This window comes from Amblyomma mixtum, chromosome 3 (assembly GCF_055824585.1).
Source record: "Amblyomma mixtum isolate Tamu chromosome 3, ASM5582458v1, whole genome shotgun sequence".
Lineage (NCBI taxonomy): Eukaryota > Metazoa > Arthropoda > Arachnida > Ixodida > Ixodidae > Amblyomma > Amblyomma mixtum.
The window spans coordinates 45,113,831-45,133,183 of NC_143014.1; the positions used below are offsets into that span (position 1 = coordinate 45,113,831).

The window sequence follows — 19,353 nt, forward strand, 5'->3', positions numbered from 1 at the left end:
AGCCACCACTCGGCGGCGGCTACATTCCAGCAGCGGTGGAAGCAGCTGTGGAAGAGCCAGAGGGGGACGACGCCATGGATCAAAGCATCCATCGCAAGCGGCGCCGTTCCACCCACTCTGAAGAGGGGGAGGGGAACAAAGGCAGCGGGGGCGAGGAATCTGCTGCTAAGCGCGAAGCGCTGCAGCTAACTGCACCTGTCTCACCTCCCCCTCCGCGTCCTGAGGGAGCGACCACAGGACAAAGAGCCAGGGAGGTGACAGCCGACAATGGCGTGTCTGCCAGTGCTGGCTGCTTTCCCCCTGCTCTCGCCGGAACGCAAGCCCCCACCCTGAGGGACCAGCTGCCGGTGACGACATCGGCTGACGCGGCGCAGAAGCCAGCAAACCCAGCACGTGACCCAGAGGCCGCAGCTGCGGCTATCAGACGGAGCGCGGCGCACGCTGCCAGCGTGCCTGACAGCAACGAACGCCACGCCCCCCTGGCATCCTCATGCTCACTGGAGACCGCCAGCCTGATCCCCTGGCGCCAGGCTTCAACCCGAGCACAGCGAAGGCGTAAGGCTGCCCTGCAGAGAGCTGCTGCGGCTGTGGCGGTCCATGAGGAGCTCCACTGGACAGTCCTGTTCCGGCCAGCGGAACGCGGCGTGGCCATAAGCAGGGAACAGGGCTGGGAGATTGCTGAGGAGCTGGGCCCGCGCCCTGGCGTGCTGGCGGTTCGCGTTAACACGCGGCGGAACGTCGTGGCGGTGGACACCGGCTGCGCAGCTACCTTCGGCTCGCTTCTGGCCACGACTGTCATCCGTGGCCTGGCTGTGTGCGCCAGGGAGCCAGCTCCTCGCAACCAGTCCAGTGGGCTCGTGTTCGGCGTGGACGCGCGCCGCTCAGCGGATCAGCTGCTTGCCGCAGTGGAGTCGGCGGTGGCAGTGACGTCGGCGTCGCTGTCGGGAAGCACGCTGCATCTCCGATTTGCGGCGCCGATCCCGCCGCCGCATGTGTTCATTTACAGGCGGCGCCTCGCTGTCCGGCCCTGCCGCCCGCGCCCACTGCAGTGTTCCCGCTGTTCCAGCCTGGGCCATGCCACCGAGGCCTGCAGAGCTGCTGCCCGCTGTGCCCGCTGCGGTGCGCCACACGACACTGGAGCGTGCACCAGCGGAAAATCGCGCTGCTCAAATTGCGGCGGTCGACACCCAGCCACGGACCCTTCATGCCCCCACTGGCAACGAGAGAGGCATGTCGCCACGATTTTGGCTTCGTCAGAGGTGCCTCTCTCACGACGGGCCGTGCGCGCGGTTGTACGCGAAGAAACGGCTCCGCAGGCTGCACAGCAGCAACCAAGCAAGCGCAGCTATGCGCAGGTTGCGGGCCACAGCAAGCAGCAGCAACAGCCTTCTCAGCAGCTCCGGCCTCAGAAGCAGCGGGGGCAGCATCCCAAGCAGCAGGCCGGTTCCCGCACCGCACCAGTGAGGCCCGCACCGACTACCTCCGGTGGCTCCCCTCTGGACGCACGCGACGCCTTAATCGAGCGCCTGCAGGCCGCGCTGCGAGCACTAAGCGTGCTCCTGCCAGAGGGCTCCGAGGGTCGCCGCATCTGTGAGGAAGCGACAGGCCCTCCTGCACTAAACAGCCAACAACATGGCTAGTCGCCGGGCAGTACCCCGCATTCCCACAGTCCTGCAATGGAACGTCCGCTCCCTTGCAGCGCGATACGCTGAGCTCCGCTCACGCATAACATCCGAACAACCAGAGGTGATCGCGCTGCAGGAAACTTACGTCCGGCTGCGGGATGGGGAGCCCCAAAGGCGGCTGCCCGGCTACATCGGTTACCATTCACCAACGAAGTGTGAGGAGGAGTCATGTGCATCGACCCCCTGCGGCGACCCAGCCCATCGACCCGGGAAATCGCGGGCCTCCATTTATGTGCGACGCGACGTCCAGCACGCGCTCGTCGGCACGGCGGCGGCGACGAGTGACGCTCAGGAGTGCGTGGCAGTGACAGTGCGCGTCGGGGGTGTTGACACATCAGTGGCCAGTGTTTATGTGCGCCCAGCTGTGTCGTGGAACGCGCTGTGTTTTCGTGCAGTGTCGTCGTGTTGTGCCCCGCGCCAGCTCATAGTTGGTGACTTCAACGCCCATCATTGTGCGTGGGGCAGTGCGCGCAACGACCGGCGCGGCGACGACCTGCATGACACAGCAACGCAGCTGGGACTCACTCCTCTCAACACTGGCCAGCCCACCTTCCGACGGCGTGGATCGTCAGGCTCCTGCATCGACGTTGCGTTTGCGTCCAGCGGCATCGAGGCGACCTGGCGTCGTGCACCATCACTCTGGGGCTCGGATCACTTCTCCATCACCATAGAGCCCACTGCTAAAGAGGCGCGCCCCATGCGTACGTACGCAATCGTGAATTGGGGCCGCTTCCGCCAAGAGGTGGACGCCGCCGCTGCGTCCGGCGCCGATTACTTCACCAGTCTTGTCCGGAGCGCCCTCGCAGCCACGCGTCGCGCAGAGGTGCGGGCAGGTCAGCCAACACCCGACAATAAGCTGCTCGATCTGCGCGACAAAAGGGACAAGGCGGAGCGCAGGGCGCGACGGACGGACAAGCCAGAAGACTGGACGGTCTACAATCGGCTGGACGCAGCGGCAAGGCGTCACTCCAACAAGCTTTATCGACGGCAGTGGGCTTCTCTCTGCAACACGATGGAGAAGGATCGCAGCTCGCGCCGGCTCTTCACCACCCTGCGGCGCATCACTACACCTCAGGCGAACCCTCAGCCCCTGGCCGCTCTCGCCATCTCGAGCGGCCAAACAAACCAACAGCTGGCTGAGCAGTTCGCTGACCGATTTGCGCCACAGCGTCCCGCGAGCAGTGCAGTGATGACATCGGGCCCCAGTTTTGACGCCAGGTACTCTTCCCCCGCCCCGGATGACGGCCCGTGCAACGCGCTCTTCACAGCGGCGGAACTGAACGACGCGCTGCACCACTGCACCCGCCGCTCATCGCCCGGGCCAGACGGGGTTACGTACCAGATGCTGCGCAACCTGGACGCGGAACAACGTCAAGTCCTCCTGCGGCAGCTCAACCTGGTGTGGGAACGCGGGGTGCTACCTGAGGAGTGGCGCACAGCGGTCGTCTGCCCGATACCGAAGCCAGGCCGCCCACCCACGGAGCTCAGCGGATACCGGCCAGTGGCGCTAACGTCGGCGGCATGCAAGCTGATGGAGCATATGGCGCTCCAACGCCTGCATGCGCGGGCCGCGGAGGCAGACTTGTTCGACGAGCGTCAGACAGGGTTTCGCGGGATGCGCTGCGCGGCAGATTCAATCGCGGACGTTGTCTCCGCACTCGAGCACGCCGTGGCGGCGCGGCAGGTAGCACTGCTCTTGCTGCTCGACGTGTCGAGTGCGTTTGACAACGTCCACCGTGCGGTAATTCTCGCGAGGCTGGAAGAGGCGGGCGTGGCCGGTCGTCTGTTGCGTTATGTGCAGGGGTTCCTCAACGCGCGCACTATTCGCGTGCGCGTGGGAGCGGCTCTCTCTCAGCCCCGCCCGGTGGATCTAGGCGTGCCGCAGGGGTCGGTGTTGTCCCCGTTCCTCTTCAATGTGGCGATGTCGGCGGTGCCGGGCTGTCTGCCCACAGGCAACCGGCACCGCGTGTACATCTCCATATACGCGGACGACATCGCTCTGTGGTGCTTGGGACCTCCGGGCGAGGCTTCCCGCGTGAGAGACTGTCTCCAGGGGTCCCTTGACGCTATCGGCGACCGGTTGCGGGGCCTCGGCCTGGCGCTTTGTGCGGAGAAGACTGCAGCCATGGCCTGCGCAGCTCGCAGATGCGCCCGCCTGGCGCCGCTGACGTTGGCTGGGACGCCGCTGCCGTGGAAGAGCTCCGTGCGGTACCTCGGCCTGGAAATCGACCAGCGCCTCTCCTTCCGCCCCGCGGCGACCAGGGCCTGCCAGCAGATGAAGAGGACTACAGCCGCTGTGCACAAGCTCACCGCCCGGGGCCAGGGGATTTCTCAGCAGGCTGCGCTGCGCCTCTACAACGCCGCAGCCTTAGGGGCGATACTCTACGCGCTGCCCCTCGTCACGGTGCGCAAACCATCATGGAAGGCACTGGAGGTGCAGCATCGCAAAGCGCTGCGGACCTGCCTCGGTCTACCCGGAAACTCGCAATGCGAGGCGACACTGGCCGAGGCGGGCGCGTGGCCGCTGCAGCTACAGGCCACGCAGCGCTCGCTGCACCACATTGACCGCCTTCACCGCGCACCAGACGGCGCGGAACTCCTGCAGCGCCTTCGTCACTACCCGCGCTCAAGAATGGGCGCGGCACTGCAGGAATATGACCAGCTGACGCGCGCCACGCCCCCCTACGGCCTCTGCTCCCCCTGGCCCCTCACGACGGAGGTACAGCGAGAGATCGTCGGCATCGCGGGAAAACGCAGCACACCACTATGTGCGGTGCAGCAGCTAGCCGGAGCCGTCATCTACGAGCAACTGCGCGACCATCTGCTTGTGTTCACTGACGGCTCCGTGGTGAGCGAAAACTGCTCGCTCGCCGCAGCGGCCACCATCCCCGCCCTGCAGCTGCACCGCCAGCAAAGAGTGGCTTACCTGGGCTCTTCGACCACGGCGGAGCTACTGGGTCTTCGCCTGGGCTTGGACCTGGTGCTCACCCTTACTCCGCCGCCACCCAGGTGTGCTCTGCTGTGTGATTCCCGTGCCGCCCTCAGCCGCCTGCAGACTCCCGCCCGTGGCACCCCGTTGCTGTGCGCGTTACGCGAGCGCATTGAGCGCCTCGCGGAGCGCAGATGCAGTATTCGCGTGCAGTGGGTGCCCGGTCACTGCGGCATCCGCGGCAACGAGCAAGCCGACGAGCTCGCCACCGCCGCACATCAGCTTCCTCCCAGCGACGAACCGCTCGCCCTGGAAGACGTGCGTGCGGTGATCTACGACCACCTCCGTCAGCAACACCCGGACCCTCGCATCGCGCGAGGAGAGCGCATTTCTCTCGTCGGCGCGCGCTCACTGTCGCGCCTCCAGCGGGCGATGATCATCCGAGTGCGCGTCGGCTGCGTGTGGCCCGGGGAAAGACGGGTGCGCCACGGACTTTCGTCAAGCGACGCGTGCGCTGAATGCGGCGCAGCCCTATTGAAAATATTGAGCGTGAATTCTGCGTGCCTATCTTTGCGTGTTTATTGCCACGCAAAATGCGACGATTGAACGAGGTCGCAGAACGCGAGACATATTTCACATAATTTGCGCAAGCCGAGCAAGCTCGCAAACGCGAGACATCTCTCACATAAGTGCGCAAGCCGCGTAAGGCTCGTACAGCAGGAGACATCCTCGCGTAATATGCGCAAGCCGGGTGAGGCTTCCAGAATGTCCGAGAGCCAAGGGTGAGTCCCAGAATGTTCAAGAGCCGAGTCTGGCTCACAGAGCACTAGACAGTGTCTAATGGAGTTACCATCATGATACCGATAATACCTTGCATGGCTGCAAGGCTCCTACATCACTGCTCAACACGGTACGCTAATGTACTGCATTAAGGCCTCCTCATCTGTCTGTCACTGCCTCATTCAGCATGCATGTTGTGAGATAACAAGCTTTGCAGAAACGGTGCTTCGTGGGATGGCTCTCATGTGTGTAGCATGCTTGCAAAAGGACATAGATAAGGTCACCTTAACTGGCTTTATTAATGCCACATCCCTCATGATGGGTGCCACACAGTGGCTAAACAATTTCTTCAGTTTCTCCAAGTCCAGCAGGTTGGCGTCTTGATACAGGTTCTCACTATGCAGCACCTGCAAAAAGGTAGGAGTATATGCAAAAAAATTCAGTTAATCTGTTTTCTGGAAATTCCAGAAAAGGGCACAAGTACTTCGTCCATTAATGAACCAATGATGATTTCGAAAAGTTTCAGGTTTGAAATACAGACACTGGAAAACCCGACTCAAGCACGCAGACTGCTCAGCATCAAACCTGCACAAAATCTAATAACCGTGTCACACAGGCATTTTGAAGGCTTTCAAATGGCTATTAACTCAACGGCACTTGAATACAGCTAAATGGGCATTTCCAATAGCCACTGAGTCCCTAGAATAGTGTGGACATCTATTAAGATTTTGAAGGCTTTTCAGTGGTAGAAATTTGCACTCAGACATGGAGCACTCGCAACTATACACTAAGGAATAAAATCAAAGCAATTTAATCGCTAAAAGAATACTCAACATGAAATGTACAACTTATTTCACTAAAAAAAAAAGAAGGCTAGCCACAAAACACTGCAGCAAGCATATTATCACTGTTGCCAATAGCACAAATACAATGAATACCACCTTTTCAAAACTGTGTGAGCACTACAACAGCTTCCCAGCAAAATTATCAACTGTGACAGTGGCGCCACAGCAGCTTGGTGCGAGATGATGAAATATCTCTACGGCGATCAAGTATTCTGTGTAGCAGTGGCATAACTCCCAAGATGAAGTGCAAATCTCGAAGCTCAATCTCCCACCTTAACTGTTATCTTTAAATACATATTTAAATTCATTGGAGCGTGCTGCAGAAGTAGGTGGTCAGATCATTCGAGAGGATACCTGCAAGGTATCTCAGGAGACGAAAGGTCTGATGAAGAAACGCCAAAGCATGAGGACGTCTAACTTCAGAGATAGAATAGAACTAGGAGAGCTATCGAAGTTATTTATAAGTGCAAGGTAGCCAACATAAGAAAGTTTAACATGGAGAAAACCTAGCATGCTCTAAAGCATGGAGGTAGCCTAAAATCAGTGAAGAGAAAACTAATCACAGGTAAAAACCAGATTTATGCGCTAAAAGACAAAGAGGGCAATGTCATAAGCAATATGGATAAGATAGTTAAAGTAGCCGAAGAGTTCTGCACAAATCGCTACAGTAGTGAATGTAATCAGAACGTTACGGAGAGAGGCAGTAGAGCATAGCAATGGGACATCCCGCCAGTAACGAGGGAGGAAGTAAAGAAAGCCTCAGGAGCAATGCAAAGGGGTAAAGCAGCTGGTGAGGATCAGGTAACAGCAGATTTGTTGAAGGACGAAGGAGAGATTGTGCTAGAGAAACTAGCCACCCTGTACACGCTTGCCTCGTGACCACGAGCGTATCAGGAGCTTGGAAGAATGCGAACATTATTTTAACTCATAAGAAAGAAGATGTCAAGGACTTGAAGATTTACAGACCAATCAGCTTACTATCCATTGTCTACAAGGTATTTACTAAGGTAATCACTAATAGAGTCAGGACAACCTTCGAATTCAATCAACCAAATGATCAGGCAGGCTTTCGTAAAGGATACTCAACAAGAGACCACATTCATGCAATCAATCAGGTGATAGAGAAATGGGCAGAATATAACCAACCCCAATATATAGCCTTCATTGACTACCAGACAGCAATTGACTCGGTGGAACCACAGCTGTCATGCAGGCATTGTGGAATCAGGGTGCAGAAGAGTGTTATGTGAAAATATTGGAAGATATTTATAACGACTGCACAGCTACCATAGTTCTCCATAAGGTCAGCAATAAAATTCCTCTATATTCCGAGTTTTCTAACACCACCATCATTTTTTGGCACCGTGACCATATCATACAAGAATGTGAGACCTACTGCATACCTAAAGAAAATGTGTGTAAGCCAAGCATCAGCCGTTCTATGCAATAAGAAGTCTAAGTGAAAAAGATTCGATGTAAATTAGAGAAAGCCTTGCCATTTTTGTACTTCTGCTTCTATGACTGCTTGCTGGATTTTTTTCTTTAGTTGGAAGCATTCTTCCATCCCTTATCTCTATACACTATTCCTCTGCCAAATGACTGAGTAACCCAAATAGCAATTCCTAAGTAGGGAGGGGGCCTTCCACAGTGACCACACAGGGGCCTTCAAGTTCTTGCAGCAATCAAAACATCCCTTTGTAACACTGGCCTTGAATGCACCACTATACTTTTGTGGCAGGGCAAATACTTATACAATTTATGTTTTAAAACCACACAGAAATCCACAACTGCCATTATGAAAACAACCTAGTAATGTAACCATAAGCGTACCTGGCCAGCATGATCAGCATGGAAAGGCGCACAGCTTGTGTGCAGCTCCTAAAATGAAAGCAAATTCACATGATTAATTGCAATTTCCACAAAGACATTCTTGAAAAATCATGTTTTTGCACCACTCAGCCTCAAGCCTGCCTTATTGCTCCTGCAGCAATGAGGCAAATCTGAGCACAGCTTGGGGTGAGCTGGTGGTATCACATTACGCACCTGACACTACGTGCATCAATCCATTTGTATGAATGAATTTCAGAATGGCGAAGAAGACACACAGACAGGAAAAAATGGTGGGTGGATGAGATTAAGAAGTTTGTGGGGATACAGTGGCCGCAAGTGGCAAAGGACAGACAAAATTGGAGAGACATGGGAGAGGCTTTGCCCTGCAGTGGGTGTAGTCAGGCTGCTGCTGCTGCTGCTGATGATGATGATGACAGCCTGAGCACACCTACAAAGTAAAACTGTGATCTCGACCCAGCAGCACTTTACTGTGTTGAAAGAGAACAGGTACAATTGAATTACTACATTACCTTGTTATTATCATTAAAAAGTACAGGGCTCTAAGGATTTCCTAATTTACATCGAAACGAATGGGTTAAAGTGAACTTTCACGGATTACACTAACAGGCACTGAAAATCCAACACAGCTGCCCAAGAGAATATTAGGCAGCCGCGCTAGCCTTCTTTTGCGCTATGCTACCTGATACCAGATTAAAATTCCAGAGCAATTTACTCATACTCTAGCACTGGGATACGTTATGCCCCAGACTGACGCAGCTGTCTTACTAAAGGCAGAGAAGCTTTCAGTGTGGGTCATGTGTGCTGTGGCGTGAACACATGCACAGCATCGCCTGCTACCATTCAAGTCCTCTGTGTACACAAATGCAGGTGCAATAGAAAACCCACATCACAAATTTGGCTAGTCTGGTCGGCCAAGCATGGGCCAGCTGATAGCACGAAGCAGCAGGTGCGACACATACCATCATCATCAGCCTGACAAGGCCCACTGCAGGGCAAAGGACTCACCCATGTCTCCACATTAACCCTGTCCTTTGCTAGGTGTGGCCACCATATCCCCGCGAACTTCTTCATCTCATCCGCCCATCTAACTTTCTGCCGCCCCCTGCTATGCTTGCATTCTTTTGGAATCCACTCCATTACCCTTAAGGACCAGCGGTTATGTTGTCTTCCCATTACAAGCCCCGCCCCGGCCCATTTCTTCCTCTTAATTTCAAGTAGCATGTTATTAACCCGCATTTGTTCCCTCACCCACTCCGCCCCCTTTTGGTCTCTTAATGTTAGACTTATCATTTTTCTTTCCATAGCTCACTTTGCTGTCCTTATCGTTTGGCACGTGTTTTTTTCTTTGTAATAAGGCATAAAGTATTATACACGGATTACCACATGGCATCCTCCTATGACCGCTAAATAATTTATAATCAAATTTCTTTCTCCTGCTGTATTTGTTTCGGTTTCGACAGCTGAATGATGGCTGTGACTTCAAAGCGAGGTTATTGGTCACGTGAGGCATGAAAAACTGCAATACAATTGGTACTTCTGGCTCTTAAGGAATGCTGGCGTCAGCGCTGTAGCGAATTAAAACGATGAAGCAGCGATTATAAGTGCAGTTTTTCCACGCCTCACGTGACCTATAAGCTCTCTTTGATGTCATAGCCATAGTCAAATTGTTCACCGAAACAGGATGGCAGAAAAAGTTGATTATAAATTATTTAGCGGTCTCACACGAATACCAGATGGTGATTCATGCACAGTAGTGTCTTCCGCATCATTATAGAGAAGAAAACATGCCACCAAGATTAGGTGTCTATACTCTTTTAAGCTGAACTCTCTTCATTAGCCTCCACGTTTCTGTCCCAAAAGTGAGAAACATGCAGGCTAAAGAAAAGATTTCAGCTTAAGTACCAAAGTGGCTCTAATCACACGATGAAGCGGAAAAACTCTCGACAATTGAACAGAGAACAAATAGGAATTCCAACAAAATTTTAGATTCTTGTAAGGCTATCAAGCATTTCTGAATATTGTAAACTGCACTTTCACACATACAGTACGCATGTATGCCAAGCTCACATTCAGTAGCCCTGTTTACCGGCTGTAATTATCACGGTCTGAGCTCAGTTACAGATTTAAAACCAGCCAAAAGATGCAACACAGGAAAAGAGAAGAAAACAGGTTGGACTATCAATTGAATTTTTTGTAAAGGAAAAGAAGGCTCGCATGAAGATGTGCCACACATGACTCACACCAGCGAAAGGCAGGACAACAAATAACTGTCACTGATATACAAGCACGTCATCTAAAAGAGAAAATTCTTTCCGTTGAAGATTGACTAATGGCTTCGCTACTCATACAGCCGTTACCTTGGAGATATGCATCAAATACCTTACAGATTTGTTTACCACTTCTATACACCACTGAAGTGTCACAGAAATCAGGCGTACATACTGATGGGTCATCTTATGATTTACACTCACGACATTGGCACTGTAGTGCCAGATTAGAAGCTGCCTTCCCCCTAACGAGTTAGTGCTCACTCAGGAACACATTAAAGACACCTGCACATATCCCTGAAGTAGTTTCTTGCACAAGCTAGCGGAATGTGATAAACCACTTCCTGCAAGTCCTGAACCTAGTTTTATGGGATACCATACTGCTATCCCGGTTTTTAACAGCAGTGCAAAGGCCATCAACACAATGATTGGCGCAAAAATTACATTTAATAATTTTCCCGCCACTCGATTTGAACTCATGAAGTCTACACAAAGGACTCCATGATAACCGTTCTGAGGTGAATGGCAGTTCAGCCTAGCCTCTGGAATCTGTGCCAAAAAAAAAAACGGAGTCAGCGCATCGCAATTTACTTCCGAAATCAGCCGGTGCTGATGAAAATTGTATGTTTTGCTTTCTCTGGCTTATAAAGCTCCACTTTCAGAAAAAGTGTCGTCTTTGTGGTTAGGATGCGGAACTTCATCATCACAGGTCAACTTCAGCTTGCCATCAGTGTCCCTTTAATGCCTCAAAGTTGAACAATGGCTCCATTCATAGAGGAGGGCTGTGCATAAATTTCGACCACCAAAGATTCTTTAACATGCACTGACATTGCATAACACAGGAGCAAATATGCATTTCGCCTTGTCGAAACGAAGCCACCACAATTCAATGCCGCGTCTTTGGGCTCAGTAGCCGAACACCAATGCAGTAGGCCACAGCAGCAGGTGAAAAACAAATGAGAGCCCTTAATAGGCAACCTAACTTGCCAAAATCAACATAACGAGGTGTAAGGGTTCGGTAGCGTTCGCGGGGGTCATCAGAATGCGGCTGGGGTGCTCAAAGCGAAGCGTCTCCTTTCTTGGAACGCGGCCGCTCGCGAACGCGCCGGCAGGTATACGGGTGTCCCCCCACCCGCGGTACTGATTCGCACACGTGCTGGCACGGATGTCTATTTGTGTTTGTTTTTGTTTATTTAGTGGTAGAGAGGGTGGTTTTACCTTGTTGAAGCCGGAGGGCTGGACATGCCCTTGAAGAACCAATCATGTTGAGACCGCAGCATGATTGGAAGCTATGGAATGTGGGCCGGGCCTTTAGGGCTTTAAAACCGGGCCCCGGAGCTGGAAGCGGGGTTCTGCGCTAAGGTCAGATGCAACGCATCTTCGGCAACGCCGAGCAGGGGCCTCCACTAGTATTAGCCAGATCCACCTTTTTGTTGTTTGTCTTTTGCTGTTTAATTTGTCTCGAGTGTCTAAACTTCTATACGCTGTAAATATCTGTACATAAACCTCAGTTATTGCCTTTTTTTTATCCCTGCGTGTCAACTGATCACACGAGCGTCTCTGACGTGGCACCCCTGGTGCGAAGAGCTTCAGTTCGAGTTACCAACCGTCTCTGGCGGTGCACCTGTAGTGCAAAGAAGAAGAAGAACCTGATCTTTACTGGCGCAGTCGACAGGATCCTGCGGCCATCGGAAGACGGCGCAGGAAGAAGACAAGGCAGGGAGAAAGGTGACGACAAGGCGACAGGTCAGCGATCGTGAACGGACCTGCGGAGACACGGCGGCAAGGACGCAAGGACCACGGCAGTAGTCCAGCGACGCGGGACTGCGTCCGGTCAAGGAAGCAGCGCGTCGGGAACTCGACGATCACCGGCGGCGGACCAGCGGCGTGCGACAGCTCATCGCAGCGTCCGGGGAAAGTGGCGGTGGACCCCGACGCCAAGGAGCTGGCAATGCGGATCGACGCATCGAAACCGTGAGTTTCCTTGGTCGCATTGTTCACGTCCCTGTGTTCGAGCCGATAGGACATCTGAGGGGTACGGAAGGCGGTATGGAGAGCTATCCAAGCCTGCCCTCACTTGATGTGAGGTACCAAGTGGAATTAGCGAAGGCGCGCTTAGCGTACTTTCAGGCTGAACTTGCGAAAGTAAATGGAGGAAAGGCGCCACTGTGCGAGGAGAAACCTCAGGATGTTAAGTGCGTCTTGGAGGAATTAGAAGCAAAGCGCCAGCAGCTAGCGCTGGAGCTCGCTGAGCTCAAGGAGTCTAAGAGAGCTAGTGAACTAGCGAGGGACAACTACTCCGAGTCTCGAGAGGCGAGGCCGCCTGTGCTGGAAGACAAAGGAATATACCTGTCAAGCACAGGTCAAGAAAACAGCCAGGCAGAAGAAAAGAGGGAGCCAGCTTTCCACGAAAGTGCAATCTCTCGTGAAGAAAGTATCGTGACGGAACGCAGCGTCGCGGTAGTCGAGGCGGTGAACGCGCACTCCGACGATCCAGCTGCACAAGTTAGCTCAACCCCTAATGAGACCAGGGACGCGGACGCGAGTTCAGGATTGTTGGAAGTCACTCTGACAATTCCGAAAACGCAGTCCCAAGCAAGCTGTGAAAAAGAGCATTTCGTGCAGCAGGAAACGGTCGGTGAGGACAGACGTCAGATCGGCGAGCGAGTGAAAGGAGGAAGTCTGGCGTCGCCGCAACCGCACACTGTGTCGGGTATGGAGCATGAAGTGCCCCGTAGCGTTTCTGGTGGCAAGAGCCCTTCATCCGAGGCAAAGAGCGGAGGTGGGCCTGTTGGGCCGACCGGGCAGAACGCCGCGCAGATGAACGCACCCGGTGTGTGCCCGACCAGGTCAGTTGAGGACCCGGAAAGGTGTGGCGACTTGCCGCAAGGCAAGCCCGGGTCAAGTGACTGTCAGGAAGCTCATGGAGCCTCGGAGTCAGACTATGCCACGGGGCCAGCGGGCGCTGATCAAGCACGGAGCGGCGGTTTCAAAGTTTGCTCGTGCAGTAAAGGTGCAGATGACCCCGGGCGAGGTGGAGTGGCAGGAGGCAGGTGCGTGGTTTTCACGCTGAAAGTCGACGCGAGGAACAGTATGTTCCGTGCTAGAGGTCGGCGTATCAAGTGTAGCGAGACTGGCTGTACTGCTATATTTGGACGGGCCAGGGGCTATGCTCTTTACGCACCACGCGTGTCGTACTGGTGCGCCGGAGAGAGAGTGCTCTCAAGTGCGTCGCATGGTCAGAGATTTTCACCTATCGATGACCAGGACGTTTTTGATCCTGGAGGGCACCGTCTTTTCAGTTCACGCCCCGCTGTGGCACCAGCCTGACGAGCATAGTGGCCATTAGGTGTTAATCATGTCGAATGAGGCACGTGTGGGCTTGAACGCGCACAGGGACGCTCGGTGCGACTAAGGAGGCTCACGTGGCCCATATCAGTGCTACTGAACGCTCTAGTTGTGAGTGTCGGTGTGTGTGTCGAGCAGGACGCGGGTGTGCATGCTGGTGAACTGGGTGCAACGCACCAACTTGGACGCGTGTTACGGCGCACGGCAGGCATGCCACCGTGTGAATTTGTGGAATTTGCTGATGTTGTGTGTGCATTTTGCATTTTGTTTTTGGTTTTGGTTTTGTTGGTGCCAGCGCTGGTGTAGCTGCGGTATGTCACCCACAGGGTGGTTTTGTGACCCGTACCGATCCCTTTGTTATAATTCTAAAAGTTGCATTTGAGCCCTTTGTAGAATCTTGGGAAGGGCGTGTAAGGGTTCGGTAGCGTTCGCGGGGTCATCGGAACGCGGCTGGGGGTGCTCAAAGCGAAGCGTCTCCTTTCTTGGAACGCGGCCGCTCGCGAACGCGCCGGCAGGTATACGGGTGTCCCCCCACCCGCAGTACTGATTCGCACACGTGCTGGCACGGATATCTATTTGTGTTTGTTTTTATTTTGTGGTGGAGAGAGAGCTCTATTTTAGGGCAGCTGGAGGGCTGGCCAGGCTCTTGAAGAACCAATCATGTTGAGAGCACAATATGATTGGAAGCTATGGAATGTGGGCCGGGCCTTTAGGGCTTTAAAACCGGGCCCCGGAGCTGGAAGCGGGGTTCTGGGCTAAGGTGAGATGCAACGCATCTTCGGCCACGCCGAGTAGGGGCCTCCCCTAGTATTAGCCAGATCCACCTTTTTGTTTGTCTTTTGCCGTTTAATTTGTCTCGAGTGTCTAAACTTCTGTACGCTGTAAATATCTGTACATAAACCTCAGTTATTGCCTTTTTTTATCCCTGCGTGTCAACTGATCACACGAGCGTCTCTGACGTGGCACCCCTGGTGCGAAGAGCTTCAGTTCGAGTTACCAACCGTCTCTGGCGGTGCACCTGTAGTGCAAAGAAGAAGAAGAACCTGATCTTTACTCGAGGGGTCACACAAGTAGCAGTGGACTAGGAAAATAAAAGCTACTTGTGTCGGAAGATGTCTTCAGTGCTTACCTCAAAAGCCTGCTTGCTTGCTGGGCATCCTAGCACCAAGTGAAAGGCTGGCACAGCCATACTGGAGAGCTTGGAAGAGGCATTGCTGGTAAAGCTATGTGGAGATTGCTGCAAGGTAAAAAGACACATTTAACAGCAGCACAGTGCAAAAAATGGACTAGAATCAAGCATGTAAGGCAAAGTGCAAGGCACAAAAAGGAGCCGGTCGCAGAATGGAACACAACTGTTTAACCACATTTCGAAGTGGGCCAGGCAACAAGAAATTCATAACCACGGCAGTCATTCACAACCTAGCCTCAGACGAGACATCACTTGCATATCGATATCCAGCATCGTTTCTACAATACATGCCACCATTCAAAAGAACAGACCACAGCAGGACGATATTTTCAGTAGAAGGCTGGTTTGCTTCAAATTCTGCATGCGTCCCTCAATTTGAAATCTGGCATGATTAGCAATGATTTCACATTCTCACAGGTATGATGAATTAATAGTGCCAATTGCAGAAAAACCACACTTTTTCCTTTAACATCAAATAAGGTATTGGAGAGGTACCTCAGCATATTTAAGTCAGTCAGATTTATTTGCGCCATTGGTTATAATCATGAAACAATCAAGTTTATTCTTCGTACATATTAAAGGCTCAATTACCCTTAAATTTCACTGCAACTTCGGGATATAGGGCAAATGGAGCTAGGGCACCTGTGTGCATTTTGCAGTTGTTTGTACCATTTCAGCTCCGAGCCAAAGTATGAAAAAGCGAATGCCAAAATAGAGGCGAAAAACTTCAGAGCAATTTGTTTTTATCTCACCGTTCTGCTATTCAAGGCTCGACTACACTGGCTCGGCTATAAGTACGAACGCAGCTGGATCATATGGAGCTTCGTACCTTAAATACACAATTTATAAAAGTACAAGTGAAATACAAGTGAAAGAGGAGGAAGCTCAATCCAAACGCATACAGCTGAATCGCAGTCTACGTAGTTAAACTGCTCGAGCGCTGTTACTTCAATTACAGCGTAACATGCGGCGAGAATGTAAAGCCCGGGCCGAAGATCTATTGGTGGGCACATATTCCATTCTCGGCGAGAGATGAATGGCAGTACGGCGGCAGTACGGCGCCGATATCGTGCGCCCCGCGATCGGATCAGCTGTGCATATTTGCATGGCATACTGACCATGACCGTGTGACCACTGACACTACACGCGCATTCATGCCCGTGTGCCGCCAGCAAACAACCTTTCAGCGCTGCGTGCTGCCGCGATACGCACTGCGTCTTCGCGTCTCTGTACTAGCTGTGTTGACGTGGCCAGTTGTGCGCAAAGGCTTTGAAATAATGAACAGGTTCGAAGAAAATTAACTTACCCCCAAGATGCGAGATGTCACCCGGGTAGTGGTCTCCCACCAGCTGCTCCGCCATGGAGGAAATGAGCCCCACCGTCCGCATAGCGTTTCCAGTGAAGGCGCGCAAAGGACGACGCGCTATCCGTCGAGCCCGCTGACGCACGCTATAAACACAGGTTTACTCAGCACCTTACCACGTTTTCGTACATCGCACCAGCGAATTTCACTGCTGTCGGCACATCACATATCGGAAGAGTGACAAATGCTCATGCCAGCGATCGTTCACGCCCTCGGCACCACAAAGGACCACGACAAACGTAGTAACGCTGACCGCGGCCCGCCATGCTGTCCCTCCCCAGACGCTGCGTTCGTTGGCTAGCGCTTCGGCCAGTTCCGGCTTCCTTCGACCCGTTTAGAAAGGCATCGCCTCCAGGCATTCCTCCAGGTCGTCTCTTTCGGGCTCTATGCTTTTGGGCAGTGCGATAGCAAAGAACTAAAACCAAATGAAACTTTCGTTACAAAAATAATTAAGTTCTTGTGCACATATTAGCATTAAAAACTTGAGAAATTTGTGACGCATGGACGCATTAATATGCGTGTCGGTACATTCGTGCGTGCGTGCGTGCGTGAGTGGGATGGTCTAGCTCGTCAAATCCAAAGCCTATCCGACATGCTGCATGGTTTCTGAGATCACCGCCGTGAGCTTCGCTTGTTTTCTCGTGCTGCTGCTGGGCTGTCTTGCGCGCCGCTGTTACTGTGCTGGAATCGCAAAAGAAGAAGGATTACCGGTGTGTGCTGCCGGTGGGCGCGCTCTCATCCAAGAGTAGTAGCAGCTCCCAATTAAGCGATCCGTCGGGGCATATGTGCTATGGATGTCTGGTCGACAACGATAATGAGGTCAGCAGTGCGGTGCCGTCGTTTGATGAGTCGAACCTTTCGGCCTATTGCACTGCTAACTTCGTTGCAAAAATGCCTGGCTCATAAGCAGCGACAGTGGCCATTGTTGCTGTGGTGTGTTTCGATTACAAGACGGCGCCCTTCTACAGTGTGGCTTCCTTGGAAACTTAGTCGGCGGTGTGCCTGCAACACCTGTCGCTGTCAGCTCAAACTGACCGCCTGCGAGCGCTGCCTTCTTTTGCGATGTGAACGGTGACAGGACACTTACTGCCTGTGGCCGGAGCTTATAGCAAAAGCGAAGAGTGTTTTGTGTGAAGGTTTGACGAAGTGCGTGTGTCAGTCTGGACCCTTATGGTATCTTCGACTGGTGCATTGAGAGCGCTCTGTAGTGCTCTGAGAGGCGAACACGCATTCGGCTGGTCGAGAGCTGGCGCTCTGATCACATTCGCCTGGTTCTTGCGCAGTGCTCTCCTCTCACTCAGAGCAGCTCGAGACGCTCTGGCTTTTCTCTCGGAGCAACTGGACGCTCCCGCCGAGTTCTGATCACGTGACAGGCCCTCGCCCTATTTCGACGGCCACCGGCGATTCTGCATCGGCAAATGCGAAGGGGCGAAGGCAAGGTGGCGAAGGCGCGAATAGTTCCGTTTCTTTCCGTAGCTTGGCCCTTATCTTACGCGATTTTTGTCATGGGAAAGCGGAAGCATATTGCGACATTTGGAGCACCGTCAAAGCTTCTTCTGGAATTAGGAGAGAGCAGTGACTCCTCTAGCTCCGACGACTGTGAAGCTTACGAGGTGATGTTCGCCAAACTGTTCAGTGTTCCGCAAAAAATACCGAAGGTCACAAACTACGTGGAGACAGTAGTGCGGCTTTACTCCGAGGAAGAGGTAAGAAAAAGTTGAGTGAACATTGTGACAGCGGCTGTCTATATATGCCTGTTCTAAACCAGTTTCGCAGGAATTTTCGTCTCCCTATGAAGGCATGCCATGGGCTAATCAAGAGATTCGAGGGCTCTAGGTTTTACCCCTCGGACGCAACTCACGGTGGCTCCCCGGTGAAAACTGCAGAGGAGCACATTCTCTCCTTTCTTTGGTGAGCAGTCTTTTGTTTATTCTATGTATTGAATCGGGAAAAGATATGTTCTTGGGGTGCGTTTCTCGTGTTGTTTTGTACTGTACATGCCAAATAGACCAGCTGCATGACTGCTCTTTAAAGCGATAAAAAAAGTACTTGTCCGTATCCTTTCTGGATTTCACCTCCATGATTGATGTCTACTCACGAACTGTATTATAGTCAAGGGTATGGCTGGGAAATAATAAAGATGGCAAAGAAATAAAGAGAAAAGAAGCGTCCCTTTATACAACCACTCCTTTGCACCGATATAAACGCAATCCTGACGCCTAATCTTGAAACGTAATTGGTTGCCTGACAAATATGCGATTATTGAAGGAACTAAAGAATTTTTACTACCGCTACCACCGTTGCTACATCAGGCAGGCGATTGTTACAACTGATAAATCGGCACGTCAACCACACCTGTTCAAAACTTGTGTAGCTTTTCTGCCAGGCTGCGGTGGAAAAGATGAGGGTTTCCTTATATATATTTATTGGTCTCTTATATCGTGTTTTATAAAGTGCTTCCGGGGCACTTAGAGCGCAGCCAGGAACATCGAAGTGCTCTGCAGGGACAAGGCAAATCACATCTCCACACATGTATATCTACATTGATGCTCTATGAATGTAGGCCATTCTTATGCAATGATAATTTCCAGGTACGCTGGCAACAAGGCATCAATGCGGCAAGTAGCCACCCTCTTCAACATGGCCGATTCAACAGTGCAAGTGGTGATCACAAGAGTCATGGAATTTTTATGTGGCATTGCCCCAGAAATCATTTACTTTGCAAGCGACAAAGAAGCTGTGGCTCAAGAATTCGAGAAGGTAAGCTCTTGCATGAATGATGTTACAAGCTTTCTAGGGATTATCTTTTTAAAAGTCTGCCTAACAGTTGTGGGCAGGTAGCCGACGTAGTTGCTTATTAGGTTTGATGTCAAAGTCTTAGCATTTATACAGTACAGAAGAATCGAAGCATGGAAGTAACATGCATATAATGCTATAAGGAAATGTCATGTTATTCTTCTAATGCAACTAATACATTTCAGATTGCTGGCTTCCCCAATGTGCTTGGCTGCATTGATGGCACCTATGTGTGTATGCGATGTCCGGACAACAAGGTTAAGTCTACCTATGTTAACAGACATGACCAGGTGTCACTGA

At 52.5% G+C, this 19,353-nt stretch overlaps 1 protein-coding gene across 2 annotated transcripts; it reads right to left on the minus strand.

Annotated features, from left to right (window-relative positions):
• Positions 1–5,155: 5,155 nt before the first annotated feature.
• On the minus strand, positions 5,156–17,177 carry LOC149350007 (uncharacterized). 2 transcript variants are annotated; one of them, XM_089579013.1, is made up of 4 exons: positions 16,201–17,177; positions 14,835–14,942; positions 8,070–8,117; positions 5,156–5,801 (listed from the first exon to the last, which is right to left on the minus strand). In XM_089579013.1, the coding sequence occupies exons 2-4, from the start codon at positions 14,892–14,894 to the stop codon at positions 5,577–5,579; spliced, it is 333 nt and encodes a 110-aa protein (XP_089435139.1). In that variant the 5' UTR covers positions 14,895–14,942; positions 16,201–17,177; the 3' UTR covers positions 5,156–5,576. The 2 variants fall into 2 exon arrangements, with proteins under 2 accessions (XP_089435139.1, XP_089435140.1); XM_089579014.1 differs by lacking the exon at positions 8,070–8,117.
• Positions 17,178–19,353: the final 2,176 nt, after the last annotated feature.

Bases quoted from the DNA above. Each gene is read 5' to 3' on its own strand.
- LOC149350007 (XM_089579013.1), bottom strand. From the start codon at position 14,894: ATGGCTGTGCCAGCCTTTCACTTGGTGCTAGGATGCCCAGCAAGCAAG. The intron at 8,118-14,834 runs GTAAGCACTGAA...CTTTCATTTTAG, and splicing joins CAAGCAAGCAGGCTTTTGAG to GAGCTGCACACAAGCTGTGC. The intron at 5,802-8,069 runs GTACGCTTATGG...ACCTTTTTGCAG, and splicing joins ATGCTGATCATGCTGGCCAG to GTGCTGCATAGTGAGAACCT.